This window comes from Phascolarctos cinereus, unplaced genomic scaffold, assembly GCF_003287225.1.
Source record: "Phascolarctos cinereus isolate Bilbo 61053 unplaced genomic scaffold, phaCin_HiC Scaffold_2;HRSCAF=192, whole genome shotgun sequence".
Classification (NCBI taxonomy): Eukaryota; Metazoa; Chordata; class Mammalia; order Diprotodontia; family Phascolarctidae; genus Phascolarctos; species Phascolarctos cinereus.
The window spans coordinates 34,855,964-34,870,264 of NW_027555625.1; the positions used below are offsets into that span (position 1 = coordinate 34,855,964).

At 45.0% G+C, this 14,301-nt stretch overlaps 1 protein-coding gene across 2 annotated transcripts in view; it reads right to left on the reverse strand.

The window, feature by feature from the left end:
- Positions 1-14,301, reverse strand: part of REEP1 (receptor accessory protein 1) — a 141,607-nt gene that overhangs the window by 58,625 nt on the left and 68,681 nt on the right. For both annotated transcript variants that reach the window (XM_020969497.2, XM_020969498.2), the window contains exons 3-4: positions 7,680-7,756; positions 950-1,070 (exon numbers count right to left, since the gene is read on the reverse strand). In XM_020969497.2, the coding sequence (XP_020825156.1) occupies positions 950-1,070; positions 7,680-7,756 (198 nt within the window). The remainder of the gene's footprint in view (positions 1-949; positions 1,071-7,679; positions 7,757-14,301) is intronic.

Below are 14,301 nucleotides of genomic sequence, written 5' to 3' on the forward strand. Positions count from 1 at the left end.
AGGCTTCACTGAGCGAGGTATTGGGGATACAAAGATGCCTGTCCTCAAGGAGTTTCCATTCTAGAACAGTTCTTAATCTGTAATCCCTAGACCCTGACAACGGACAGATCTCAGGGGGTCCAAGAACTTGGACAGGAAAAAAAGTTACATCTTGATTTTCATTAGCCTATAACTGAGATGCAGCATCTCCCTCAACTATGACTTCTTTAAAAATGATTCTGAGAAAGGGTCCTCAGCCTTCACCAGATTGCCAAAGGGTTCCATGACACCAGGAAGATAAAGAATCTTTGTTCTAGACACAGGCATCCTACAGAGGTAGCAGGTGTGTTTTTGTTAGCTCATTTTAGAGTTAAAGAATCTTCCTCTGCCTCCTCCTGTTGGTAACTAGCATTCATATAGTGCTCTAGGTTTGCAAATCTCTTCACAAATACCTCATTTGGTCCTCACAACAACTCCAGGAGGGAGATGCTATTGTTATCCTCATTTTTGAGATGAGGCGTCTTCCTTCCAAGCCAGCGCTGTACGTACTATGGCACCAATTAACAGCCTCACAATTGGAGGACCCAAGTTCAAATCTCACTTCTGATGTTTTCTACTTAAGTAACCATGGGCAAGTCTATTGACCTCCTTGAGCTTGTGACTTCATCTCTACACTGGAGGATGTGGACTAGATGCCCACCAAGGTCCTGTCTAGCTCAAAATCCAAGGCTGTTAGTTCAAAACAGGTCAGAAGAACCCCTAGACTGGGGAGGAGGGAGGCTAGGCAGAGCAAAAGGAGGGGAAGCCACTTGAGGGGGTGGGCTGGTGGTCAGAGAAGCTCACACAGGACCCTTCCATTGTGATATAAGCATTTCTCCAGTGCATCTAGTTCTCCTTTCCACCGGCCCATCCCTGTGACTCTTACAAGAAGGACAACCATAGGGTAGGAAGGGCGGAGGGGCACAATTACCTTTTCTTTTGATGACAGCGTAGGATGCACAAACTTTCTGTAGAGGAGGCTGGAGCCCTTTGTGTAAGGAGACAGCAACCAGGCCACGAAGGCTATTTTTAGTTCATAATAGAAGGGGAACCTGGAGGTGGTGAAGAAAACAGACATTCTATTAAGGGGCCGCCTCCAGCCTCTGCCATCCTGCCCCTCCCCCAGGGCAGGGGGTGCTCCCAGGCACAGGTCCCTCAGCTGGTGCCCAATGCAGACACAAGGACACTCTCCAGACTGCCTCTCCCCTTCTCCTGGCACCCCAGACTTCTCTTTTCCTTCAGATCCCTCGGAAATGCTTTGCAACCAAAACTCAAGCCATCTTCCTGCATGGTCATTCCCCCATTGCCTTCCCAGTAGCTCATATTTCCCAGGTGAAAAGCTAGCTCCAAACTACCTTCCCGGCCTGATTTCCATAACTTCCCCATCAGCTCCTCTATATGCCCATTAGAACTGGGCTAGTAGCTATTTCTGGGACACAATGTTCCATCCCCCACTTCCCCGCATTCACTTAAGCCTTTCCCCTATTCCCAGATCAAGACTGGTCTTCATCCTTTAAAAATCCATCTTCGATTCTCCCTTCCTCTGAATGCTGATCTTCCTTCAAGGACTGGCCACCTCCTCCAGGAAGCTTCCTTGATCCGCACCCTCCATGTGTTCTTGTTTTTATCCTCCTTTAACGACCTGGAGTTTCTGTTTTATCATCCCAATGGAATGGGAGTTTATCCTGGAAGATGGGCTTCTCCCCATTCTCATCCACCCTCCTCCGCTGCCGAAGTATGGGTCTGACCACGATCCCTACAGACCACAAACTGAGCCCAGCTCCTTCCATCTTGGTGAGCAGAGCAGGAAGGACCTTCTGGCCGCACTCCCCACTCCAGAGACCCCTCCACAAGAACATCCTGCGGGGCTCTCTGTAGAGTCTGTTCAGGGATGGTTCAAGGGTTCCCGGACTTCAAAGGTTCGAGGTGTCTCATCCAGTCAGTCAGCTCTTGGAATATCCCCAATCTCCTCTCCCCCTTCTTTGTGATCTAGGCACACAGAGACTTTGTCCTTTTGTGCCTTCCGGAGTCTCCACCATGTGGGTGGGGCTTCCTTGCTGGCAAACTCAAGGCCAGTTGGATACTCTGGGGTCTCCTTGCTCCTGCATCACCCACCCTCTCCTACTCAATAAACATCAATGGCTCCCTATTGCTCCCTGGGTAACCCTTCTATTCATCTTTTAAAGGTCTTCACAACCTGATTCTAGTTTACTTTCCAATCTCGTTATACATCATTCCCCTTCCTGCAGCCTGGCGGTACGGGGAGAGAGCTCTGGGCCCAGAGTCAGGACAACCAGAGTTTAAATCTGGTCTCCAGCACTAACTAGCTGTGTGACCCTGGGCAAGTCACTTCACTTTCATCTGCCTCAGTTTCCTCAGTTCTAAAATTATTGTCGTTTGGTTGTGTCTGACTCTGTGTGACTGCATGGACTTGGTCCATGGTTTTCTTGGCAAAGCTACTTGAGTGGTTTAACCCTTCCTTCTCCAGCATGTCCCTCTTTTACAGACGAAGAACTGAGGCAAATGACTTGCCCAAGGTCATGCAGCTAGCAAGTATCTGAAGCCAGGTTTTAACTCAGATCTTTCTGCTTCCAGACCTGATGTGCTAACCCCTGCACCACCTCGCTGCTCAATTCTAAAATGGAGACAATCATAGCTCCTACTTGTCAAGGCTGTTGTGAGATCAAATGAAAAAGTATTTGTAAAGCACATATCCCAGAGCCTGGCACCTAGAAGGTGCTTAATTAATGCTTATTTCCTTCCTTCCTCTACTCTACAGCCTGCCAGACCGCACTTCCCACACTGAACTGAGTTCCCACCTCCAGGCCTTTGCAATGGCCATCCCTCATGCCTGGAATGCACTCCCTCCTCACCTTGGTCTCACAGAATCCCCCATTTCCCTCAAGACTCAGCTCAAGCACCCCCTTCTCTCCAGACTTTGGGGATCCCCCAGCACTAGCACCCCCTCTCTCTCCACCTGCTTGAAGTGCTGCTTCCTCGTATTGATTTTGTGTTTATTCTATCCAGATTTATGTTGTGCACACTGGTACATGCACACGTTCTCCCCCACAGTATGTAAACTCCTCAAGAGCTCGCACTGGTTCACTCAGGGTGTGGAATCCTTCCCTCGCACCTGGGACGGGGTAACACAGGTAAAGTGCTCTCTAACCCCAAGAGTGCCAGGCAAGTGGCACTCACACAGAAGTTGTCATTCAGTTGTTTGAGGCACGTCTTACTCTTCTTGACCCCTTTTGGGGTTTTCTTGGCAGAGATACTGGAGTGGTTTGCCATTTCCTTCTCCAGCTCATTTTACAGATAAGGAAACTGAGGCAAACAGGATGAAGGGACTTGTCCAGGGTCACACAGCTAGTAAGTGTAATTCAGTAGGTGCTTAATAAATGCTTGTCAGGTGATTGAGCTTTGCTTTCATACTCCTAATGCCTTGTACACCGAGGGCACTTAATGAAGTTGAGGCAGCATGGAATAATGGAAAGACGGTTCCAATTCCAGGCCACTCACTACCTGTGTTAGCCTCTCTTGGCCTCAATTTCCTCATCTATGAAATGGAGGGTTAGTCTAGGCGGCTTCCAAGGTCCCTCCCAGCGCCAAAGCTATGACTGTGTGAATGCGACCCATCTTCACTTATCTGTGCTAGAGCCTACCACTCTCCACACTATTTGTTGTAGCCTGTAACCAGAAACCACACATCCATGCACATACAGACTCACACGCACACTCACATATACTACCACACGACACACATTCACAAATATACAAGACATACATGCAAACATACACAACACTTACACTCACACACATCCTTACACACATACACACCCACATACTCATAACACATACATACTTACACACAAATGTACACACTCATATACTCACAAACACACACTGATATACTACATGCACATATACCACATACAAAGACACTCACAAACACAACACAATGGAACACATACTACATACAAACACACCACATACATGCTCACATTATACACACAATAACACACACACACACACACAGACACACACACACACACACCCCCTTCTTTTCTCTCTCTCTCTCCAAGGTCACCAAGGTGAAAGCCCTAAGGCAGCCCTGCCAGAGATGAACTTCTGCCTTGGAAACAGAGCCCTCCTCCCCACAGTCTGCTCGTCTACCTGCCACAAACAGAGATGTCGAGGTCGGCAGATGCGAGCTCTGCACAAAACAGCTTGCCTCCCTGTACGCCTCCAGGCACTCGCAGGCCAGCTGTTCCAGATAACATCTTCCCAGTCTTTCTGCAAAGACCAGCCACGGGAGAGATGTGTGGGCAGACACAAGCCGACCTGAACAGTCACAGCCACAAAGGGTAGTTTCCAGGGACAAGGTGACAAAGAATCTAACCATTCCAAGGCCAGCACATCCCGCCGCCCTTAGGGCTGAGCTTATGCTGCCAAAGGCCTCTCCCCAAGCCTCCCCCCTCCAACAAACCAGGAAGCCAAGGATGGACTTACCTGTCCCTATTAACTCTCAGACACCCTCTCACAGAGAGCCAAATGAACACACAGAGCAGCTCCCCACTCCCTTTCCTAACAAGGTCAGATCTAGAACAATCCTTGGAGGTCAGTTAATTCTACCACCTCCATTCCCCCATTCTATAGATAAGAAAACTGAGGCCCAGAGAAATTCAATGATCCCCTGTCAGTGACAGAAAGGATTTGAACCCTGGCCTGCTTACTCTAAACCTGCTGCTCTCTCCAGAAAGACTACGAATCACTGCTCCGAATGCTTGGCTGGTTTTCAAAAATACTTTGAGATTCCACTGCCTCCTTACATTCTGACCAGGTTCCCCAAGCCCAGTGGTCCACACACTCACTCTGCCAGAACGAGGAAGCTTTATTTTTAATTATGAGACATTTCTAGTGCCACTAAGAGACAACAGATGTCAGCCCCCTAAAGGAGTTCTAGAAGAAATGCTGGATGGGCTAAGGAAAAACAGACACATTCCTACCCTGCTGGTGAAGCTGGAAATTGGTTCATCCATTCTGGAAAGCAATTTGGAATTATGAAGGAATGATGGAAATAAGCATTTATTAAGCACCTGCTATGTGCCAGGCACTGTGCTGAGTGCCTTACAAATATTATCTCATTTGGCCCTCGCGACAGCCTTGGAAGGTAGGTTGCTATTATGATCCCCATTTCAGAATTGAGGAAACAGATACACAGAAATCAAGTGACTCGTCCAGGAACACTCAGCTGGCGTTCGATTTAAACTTGAGTTTTCCCAGCTCCAGACTCAGCCCTCTATAGCCTGCTGCCTCTCCCTCAACAGTTACTAAACTATGCATGTAGTCTGACCTAGTGATACCCTGACAGCCAGACGTCCCAAAGAGATCAAAGGAAGAGGAAATGGGCCTATATGTACAAAAATATTTCTAGCAGCTCTTTCTGCAGCAGCAAAAAACAGGAAACTAAGGGAGTGCCCAGCAACGGGGAACGGCTGAACATTATGGTGTAGGAATATGAAGGCATATGACTGTGCTATAAGAAATGACACAAAGCAGAGAGAAGTGAGCAGAACCAGGAGAACAATGTCTATCATAACAACAACAGGGTAAAGACAAATAACTTTGAAAGCCTTAAGAACGCTGATCAGTGCAGTGACCTGCCCTGATTGCCAAAGACGAGAGAGGGAACCTGACCAAGAGGAGATGGTCTGGGGGGGTGGGGCACACTGAGACACAGGCTTTTTGGTCATGGCCAACGAAGGGATCTGTTTTGCCTGACTATGAATATTAGTTAAAAGGCTTTTTAAAAAATTATTTATTTTGTTTATTTTTTGTTTAATTATTTATTGCTTTATTGCGTATTTGTTACAAAGGTGTTTTTTTTTCCCCCAATGCGGGATAAGGGGAGCTGGGAGGACTAGAAAGTCAGACTTTGTTCACTGAAAAAGAAATTTAACTTAAAAAAGGGACATTTCTCCTGTTCCATCTCTCTCGCCTCAAGTGTTGTGAAGACTTCAGGCAGATCTGATTCTGTCCTGGTTTTCAGAGCTTAGGAAAATGCCAGTGTTTCCCCAGCCCACTCGGAAACTCAATCCAGCCCTCGGGTGGAGGCCTCAGATCTGGGCTCCACCAGCCTTCCGCGAGCCCCTGCAGACCCTCTGGGGGAACCCTAGGCTCAGAGCCCTGGAACTGACATAACCAAAGTAGCCAGGTTGAGCTTCCCGCATGGTTTGGCATATTTTCCCCAGCACTGAGTGGAGCGTGAGACATGGCGACTGGACCAGAAAGCATCACGGTGGTCCACAAACCCAGAAGTCCCCAGGCTGACCCCAGCTTACGCCCAGCCATCCTGAGAGTTGATGCTTTGCTGATAGACCCTGGAGAACAATTCAGACATGAAACTCGGCACAAGCCACCAGGCTGACTGCAGGAAATGCTCAGGATAAGGGAGAAGGGGTCTGCAGCCTCTTTATCCTTGACCTTTTCAGTAAACAATGGAGAGAGAGGGCTATATTTGGAACCAAAGGACCTGGCTTGAATCCTAGACCCACCATTTACTACCCAAGTGACCTTGAGCAAGTCACTTTCCCTTTATGGGCCTCAGTTTCCTCATCTGTAAAATGGGCAGGGGGATTCCAACTCAACCTATAAGTCTTTAAAAAATTTTTTTTTACCTGTAATTCTAATAAAGAGAAGAGGTAAGAAACTTAGCTTAGTCTTCTTGTATTTAAAATAGAGATAATGACATCGGATTTGTCATCTTTGAATATACAGAACCATAGGTTTAGAACTAGAAGGACCTTAGAGTTCACCCAGTCCAGTCGCCTTATTTTACAAATGAAGAAAGTGAGGCACAGAGGTGAAATAACTTAGCTCCTAGCAGTCCAAAGAACATTTCCCCTGTTCTTTGGGTCTCTGACTGCTTTGACATCAACTTTGATTTTCCTTTCTCCCTTTTACTAAGTTTTATGGATGCATGTTGTCTTTATAACTTGTAATTTCTAGAGAGAAAAACCCTTCTCCCCAACTCAAGATTAAATCCTTCCTTGCAATAAAAAGTAACAAACAAAGACATCCAATTCTCTGAGCACATCTGAAAATGTATGCAGCATTCTGTCCTGGTAGACCTCCCCCTTTCTGACACAGAGGAGACAGGGGCTGACATCTCTATGTCCCCAAGCAGGACTGCACCGTAAGGAAAAGAAGAACCTTGGCGGAAATTGACCATCTTGGAAACAATCGCAATTGTCTGAAGCCAGAACCAGCAACTTGAATTTCGCTGTTTCTCAGCCCAGAGCACCCGGGAAGGACTTCACACAGATGATGCTGGGTAAGAGATGACGTACTGTAATGCACAGTTGAGGGCATTGGACATGGACCCAAGAAGCTCTGAGTTCAAAGTCCACCTCAGACATGCACTACCTATATGAACTTGAGTCACATGGTCCAGGTCAAACTGGTGCCTCAGTTTCTCCCCCTGTAAAGTGATGGGATTAGACCAGATGGCTTCTGAGATCCTTTACATTTCTCAGTCCATAATCCTAAATTTGGTCCAATGTCCTCCTTTCCCCTCTCCCAAACTCCCCACCAGCATGATAAGTATTTGCTTCTGGCATTACCAAAAAAAATATTAGTAGTCACCCCACCCCCTTACTCACCAGCAAAGAAAGATATCCGTGAATGTCTCTGCTGTCGTAAAAAGTGCAAATATAATCCAGTACATCATCCATTTTACCTGTCGGGAGAGAAAACAACCAGCCTGATGAGAAGAGGGCGGAAGGGCTTGTCTGACCTCCCACGGCATCAGGACAGCCACAAGCTCAAGCAGTCTTCCAGGTTAAGATTGGCAATCCCTTCCCATCCCTCAGACTTCTCTCCAAAGGCACATCTTGTTCTGTCCCAGTTTTCACAGCCTGGAAAAAAAGCCCTTGTGTTTCCATAGTCTACTTAGAAACTTCAAGTGCAGCCCTCAGGTGGAGGCCAGGGAGAATCGAGGATCTAGGCCCTCAGGCCTGAGCCTGACCACTTTCCTAAATCCCCTGCAGACTCCCTGGAGGAACCTTAGGCCCAGAGTCCTGGAGCTACAGTCAAACTAACCAGGTTGAGCTGCTGACTGGTACATTGACCTCACTGCAGGGACCCTTGCGGGTGAATCTGGGATACTTCCCTTCTCTCAGACGCTCAACCTTGCTTCCCAATCTCTCTCACACCAAATCCCTTTTATTCATCTTCATAAATCAGCCCCTTAACTTTAGAGCAACTTTCTGCAAAGGAATTCCAAGATTTTCACTGCCTTAGAGGGGAAGGGTCCTGAAATATTGCAATAGACTCCTTACTGGTCTTCCTTCCTCCTGTCTCACCCCACTGTCCAGATACATCTTACAGATGGCTATTGATTGTAGAAAATGGAATCTGGAAGAAGATCTGAGTCTCCATATCACTTCTGATGTGATCACAGTTACATAATTTAACCTTTCAGAACCTCTTTCCTCATCTATAAGAAGAAGATATTACCTAGTAACATGTTACTCAAAAGAGTTACTGAATGGACCAACTGTTTTAAGCTCTCATGACCATGAGAAGCAACATGGTGTAGTAGACGGTACTTGGAGCCAGAAGGACCTGGGTTCAAATCCTACTGCTGCCACTTACTAAACCTATGCCTTAGTAGCTCTGTGATCCTAAGCAAGTCACTTAGCTCCTCTAGGCCTCAGTTTCCTCATCTGTAAAATGAGGGTAATAATAATTCCTGCCTCACAGGGTCATTGTGAGGAACAAGTGAATTAAAGTGTTTGCAAACCTGAAAGTGCTATATAAATGTTACCCAGTATTATAATTGCATCACTTCCCTCTTTGGAAATCTTCCATGATGTTAAGTAGTCTTTAGGATGAAATTTAAATGCCTTAGCTTGGCATTTGATGCCTTCCACGGTGCAGCCCCAGTCTATTTTTCTAGTTTTATCCCTTGTAGTGAGTTGGTATAACAGCTAGAGTGTCACTGTAGTCAAGAAGACCTGGGTTCAAATTCAGCATCAAACACTTACTAGCTGTATGACCCTGGACAAGTCACTTACCTTCTGTCTACCTCAGTTTCCTCATCTATAAAACGGGGATAATAAGAGCACCTACCTTGCAGGGCTGTTGTGTGCATCAAATGAGAGTATATTTGTAAATCTTAAAGCGCTAAATGAATGCTACTATTATCATCATTATTACTATTCCCTTAAGAAGTAGTATGTTATAGTGGATAAAGCTCTGGGCGTGGAGTCAGAAAAACCTGGATTCAAATCCTATCTCAGATACTTACAGGTTGTATGACTCTGCATAAGTCACTTAGCTATTCTGGGCCTCAGTTTCCTCATCCGTAAAGTCAGGGGTTTAGGACCTCTAAGGTCCTTTCCAGCTGTAAATGAGACATCAATATAGAAATTCTGTGTTCCATGAAGCCAGACTATTTCCTACTCCCTTCTTCATGACTCATTTCCTTGCCTCTGATCACGCCATCCCTCTCACCAGGGATGCCCCAATTTACATCGCCACTAATTAAAACCTATCCTTCAACATCCTACTTCAAAGTTAATTCCTTCACGAAGCCTCCCTGATAAACTAGAAGGGCCTTGTTTCTCTTTCAAATTCCAATGGCTCTTCACATGGTGGGAAGAGTGATTTGAAGAAACGGGCCTCAGGTATAGTTGCTGCCTTATTTTAATTCTTCGGATATACCTTGAATTCTATGCTAAGGAAATGTCCCTTTCACATTATTATCATGTATGTACAATTGGCTGGTGGAGATCCAGAAGAAAATGGCGGCTTGTGAGCAAAGGAATATGGTCCCACACAAGACACTAGCTACGTGTAGGAAGCTTTTGGGGAGCTATATTTGCCTTTCCCATCTGCCCTTAGGGGAGGGGGAAGCTTTTATTGATGTCTTTCACTTTTCTATCACACTGATTTCCAAATATGTCCCCATTCTTTGCATTAGCAAACCTTCCACTGTAACATAATTTTTTAAAAAAATTTAAAACAATAGTTCAGTAACACCAGCTAAAGCATCAGTGGTGCCTGACAGTATATGCAAAATTCCGTACTCACAGGCCTGACTCCTCCAATCACTCAACAAACAAGTATTAAGTTCCTGCTATGTGCTAGGGATACTAAAAGAGGCAAAAGACAGTCCCTGCCCTCAAGGAGCTTCCAATCTAATGGGAGGGACAACATGCAAATGAATATATACAAAGCAGCTCTATACAGGATAAATCAGAAATAATTAACAGAAGGAGGGCACTAGAATTAAATGGGGTTGGGGAAGGAGGGAAAAGAATCCTCTTTCTTCCAAGGGCCAAGCTTGGTCATTATAATCACACAGCATTCAGTTTTGTTAAATTGACTTTTTTCCCCCCTTTCACATTGTCATAGCTTTGTGGGTAGCATTTTTCTATTTTTGCTTACTTCGCTCTGCATCAGTTCACATAACTCTTCCAGGTGCCTCAGAATTTTTAATATTCATCATATCTCACAGTATGGTAATATTCCAATCAATCAACATGAATTTATTAAGTGCTTGCTACATCCCAGGCCCTTTGCTAAGCCCTGGAGATACAAGGAAAAAGCAAAACCAAGTAACTTACATTCTAATGGGGGAGAAAACATGTATATAAATAGGCAGATGCAAGAAACATGCAAAGGAGATGCCAGATAACAGAGAAAGCCCTGGCCTAGCCGCTGGGGGAAGGGCCGGGAAAGACCTCCCATAGAAGGAGGGAATCAGAGGGGAGTCAGGAAGGGCTGTGTTACCTGGACAAACCACAGTTAGTTTTACTGCTCCCCAAATGGTGGGCACTCACCTTATGTCTAGCTCCTCGCTACCACAGGAGACTGGCTATTCTTATTTGGATATATGCGGAGAATTTCTTCTGCCTCTGACCTTGTCCAGGCACAGACACATTACCCACTTTTTATTTTCAGCCCAAAGACACTTTCCACGTACTACTTTGAATGATGGGTATTGGCGTCCTTGTCTTTCTCTTCCTACAGACTGTTAATTCCTTGAAGGAAGAATCCGTCTCATTCTTTTCTTTACTGCTATAGCACCAAGCCCAAGGCCTCCCGGACCAGCACCTGGAGTCAGAAAGACCCAGATTCCAATCCTGTCTCTTACTAGCTGTATGACTATGGGCGGGTCACCTAATTAACCTCTCTGAGGCTAGTTCCTCATCTATAAAATGGAAGCAGCTAGGTGGCTCAGTGGACAGAGAGCCGGGCCTGGAGTCAGGAAGACTTGAGTTCAAATCAGACTCCAGACACTTATTAGCTGTGTGACCCTGGGCAAGTCACTTCACCCTCAGGTCCTTCTGACTCCAGGGCTGGCCCTCTATCCACCACACCATTTAGCTGCCCATAAGGAGCAGGGAGTCCCCCTGTTGCACTGGCACAGATTTACCCAGGCAGCAGCCATCCCAAGATCACACAAAGGCGGAGCCAGAACACCTGTCCAAGGACCTTGGACTTTATTGGGAACAGGAGCCTCAGTTTCCTTATCTGTAAAATGAGCTGGAGGAAGAAATGATAGACCACTCCAGCATCTCTGCTAAGAAAACCCCAAATGGGGTCATGAGGAGTCAGACACGACCGGGTAACAACAAAAGAGTAAGAACAGTGGGAGCTTGGTGGGTAGTTGTTATGTGGACAAATGAGCATCCAGGAAATTACTCAGCAGTTAGGCTGAGCACCAAGAGCATTCCTTCCCAGGAAGGATGACGCCCTCTGGGGAAAGTCAGGAGATGTGGTCACTGAAAACACCAAGGACAGCATCAGCTCTGGAGACACGGCAGATGGCATCGCTGAGGAAAGGTGACTTAGCTAGAAATGGCCCAGATGTCAGCCTGCATGAAGAGGACATAATTTAATGGGCCTCCGTGTCCCCAGTTACTGACTCACTCGAGAGGTGGCTCCAGGCGAGAGTCACATGCCTATTATCGATGCCTGCAGTTGATGGCGAGAGACCGGCTCATTCTTCAGCCATCAGCCCAGGGAATGGATGAGGCAAGGGTATTGGTGGAGAGATGTAGGAGATGGGGCCGGGAGGGGGAGAGACCGGCCAAGGAGGACGCAGGTCTAAGGAGCAGATATTATTGTTTGGTCATGTCCAATTCTTCCTGACCCCATTTGTGGGTTTCTTGTCAAGATGCTGCAGTGGTTTGCCATTCCTTCTCCAGCTCATTTTACAGATGAGGAAACTGAGGCAAACAAGGTGAAGTGACTTCCCCAGGGTCACACAGATAATAAATGTCTGAGTCCAGATTTGAACTCAGGTCCTCTGACTCCAGGGCTGCACCACTTAGCTCCATAAGGAGCAGGGAGTACCCCTGTTGCACTGGCCCAGATTTACCCAGGAAACACCCATCCCAGGATCATACAAAGACACAGCCAGAATGCCTGACCAAAGACCTTGGACTTTATCCTATAGACCAGGGGTTCTTAAGCTGAAGCCTTCAAATTTATTTTTAAAAATATTTTGTTAACTGTATTTCAGTACAATTTGTTTCCTTTGTAATCCTATGTATTTATTTATATGTTTAAAGTGCTTATGGATTTAAAGCATTATTTAAATTTTAATGTCACATTAATTTACCAATTTAATATTTTGGTAATGATATTTCAATATAATTCATTTCCTTTGTAACCCTGTTTTATGCATTTGAAACAATAATTTTAAATTTGATGTTTAACATTTATTTAACATTTTCAATATAATTAATTTCCTTTATAATGCTGTTTTATTTTATTCATTTAAAGTATTAGTTAATGCTTAACATTTATTTAATAGTTTGATAACTATTTCAATACAATTGGTTTCTTATGTATTTAATTTTATGCGTTTAAAACCATCATTCTGAGAAGGGGTCCCTGGGCTTCAACAGACTGTCATCAAAGGTGGCCATAACATAAAACAGACTTAAATTTCCTGCTACAGACAATGGAGCAGCTGAGGTTTCTTGAGTAGGAAAATGATCCAGTCCAATTCTCCCATTTTATAGATGTGAAAACTGTGACTTAGGGAGAAATGACTTGCCAGGTCACACAGCTGGTAAGCAGATGAGGTGGGACACAAATGTAGATCTTCTGACTCCAAGACCAGTGTGCTTTTTAAAAAATGAAATTTAATAGCTATTTTTTTTGTTTTCACATCACCTACACTTCCCAATGATTCTATCCCCTCTCTTACTCCCAGAGAGCCATTCCTTATAACGAACAATGAAAAAAGAGCAAGAAAATATTTCAGGAAGACAATAAATGTTTGCTGATTTTTTTTTTAATTTGACATTGTATATCTGTACCCACACCTCTCCACCTCAGCAAAGAAGCAGGAGGCAGGCACCATTTCTTATCTCTTTTTTGGAACCAAGCTTGGTCATTACAATGTGGTAGTCTGGAGCCCTTTCTAGGACATCACACTGACTTGCTCACTCTCTGCCTCCAGGCTAGGATTATATCACAGTAAACATTATAATAAAATAATATATATGTAGGAAAGGGAGTGGTGGCATAGGAGAAAGCTAGCCTTAGAGCCAAGTCCTGCCTCTGAAATCTACCCCATTTCAGTGCTCAAGACAACTCTCCCAAGACCAGAAGTCACAGAGAGTGTGGTAACTTGCATTGGTAAGGAACTTTCTTCATCTTGGAGTGCCCCACAGCAATGAAATCCGAGGTTCAATCCCTAAACTACCCCTAATCCATATTTATGTATATATAAGTATTTATATCTTCCTTCACTTACCCACATACACTTGAGAGGCAGATGAGTCTGCCTCTCATCTTGGAGTCTGGAAGACCTGGGTTCAAGCCTACCTTGACATAGTCTGGCTCTATGAGTCACTTAACATCACTGCCCCAGACTATAAGCTGCCCAAATGCATTGGTTGGAATGAGTGCTTTACATCACTGGAAAACAGGGAAGGAAAACACAAATAGTGATGAGTATTTTGCCCATCAAGAGCAACTAAGAGCTATATAGGCCTGAGAAGACATATAAAGCTAATATATATGTACATATATACAGAATGTCCTAAAATGCAGTCTTAAACTTTCATAATTTTTATATGTATCTATGCACGAATACTCATGTATTTATGAATATACATATCTATCTTTGAGCCTCACAACAATGCTATGAAAGAAATACTACAGCTATTAATATCTCCATTTTAAAGATGAGGAAACTGAGGCTCAGAGGTGAAATTATTTGCCCAAAGTCACATAGCTAATACTATAGAAGGAGGA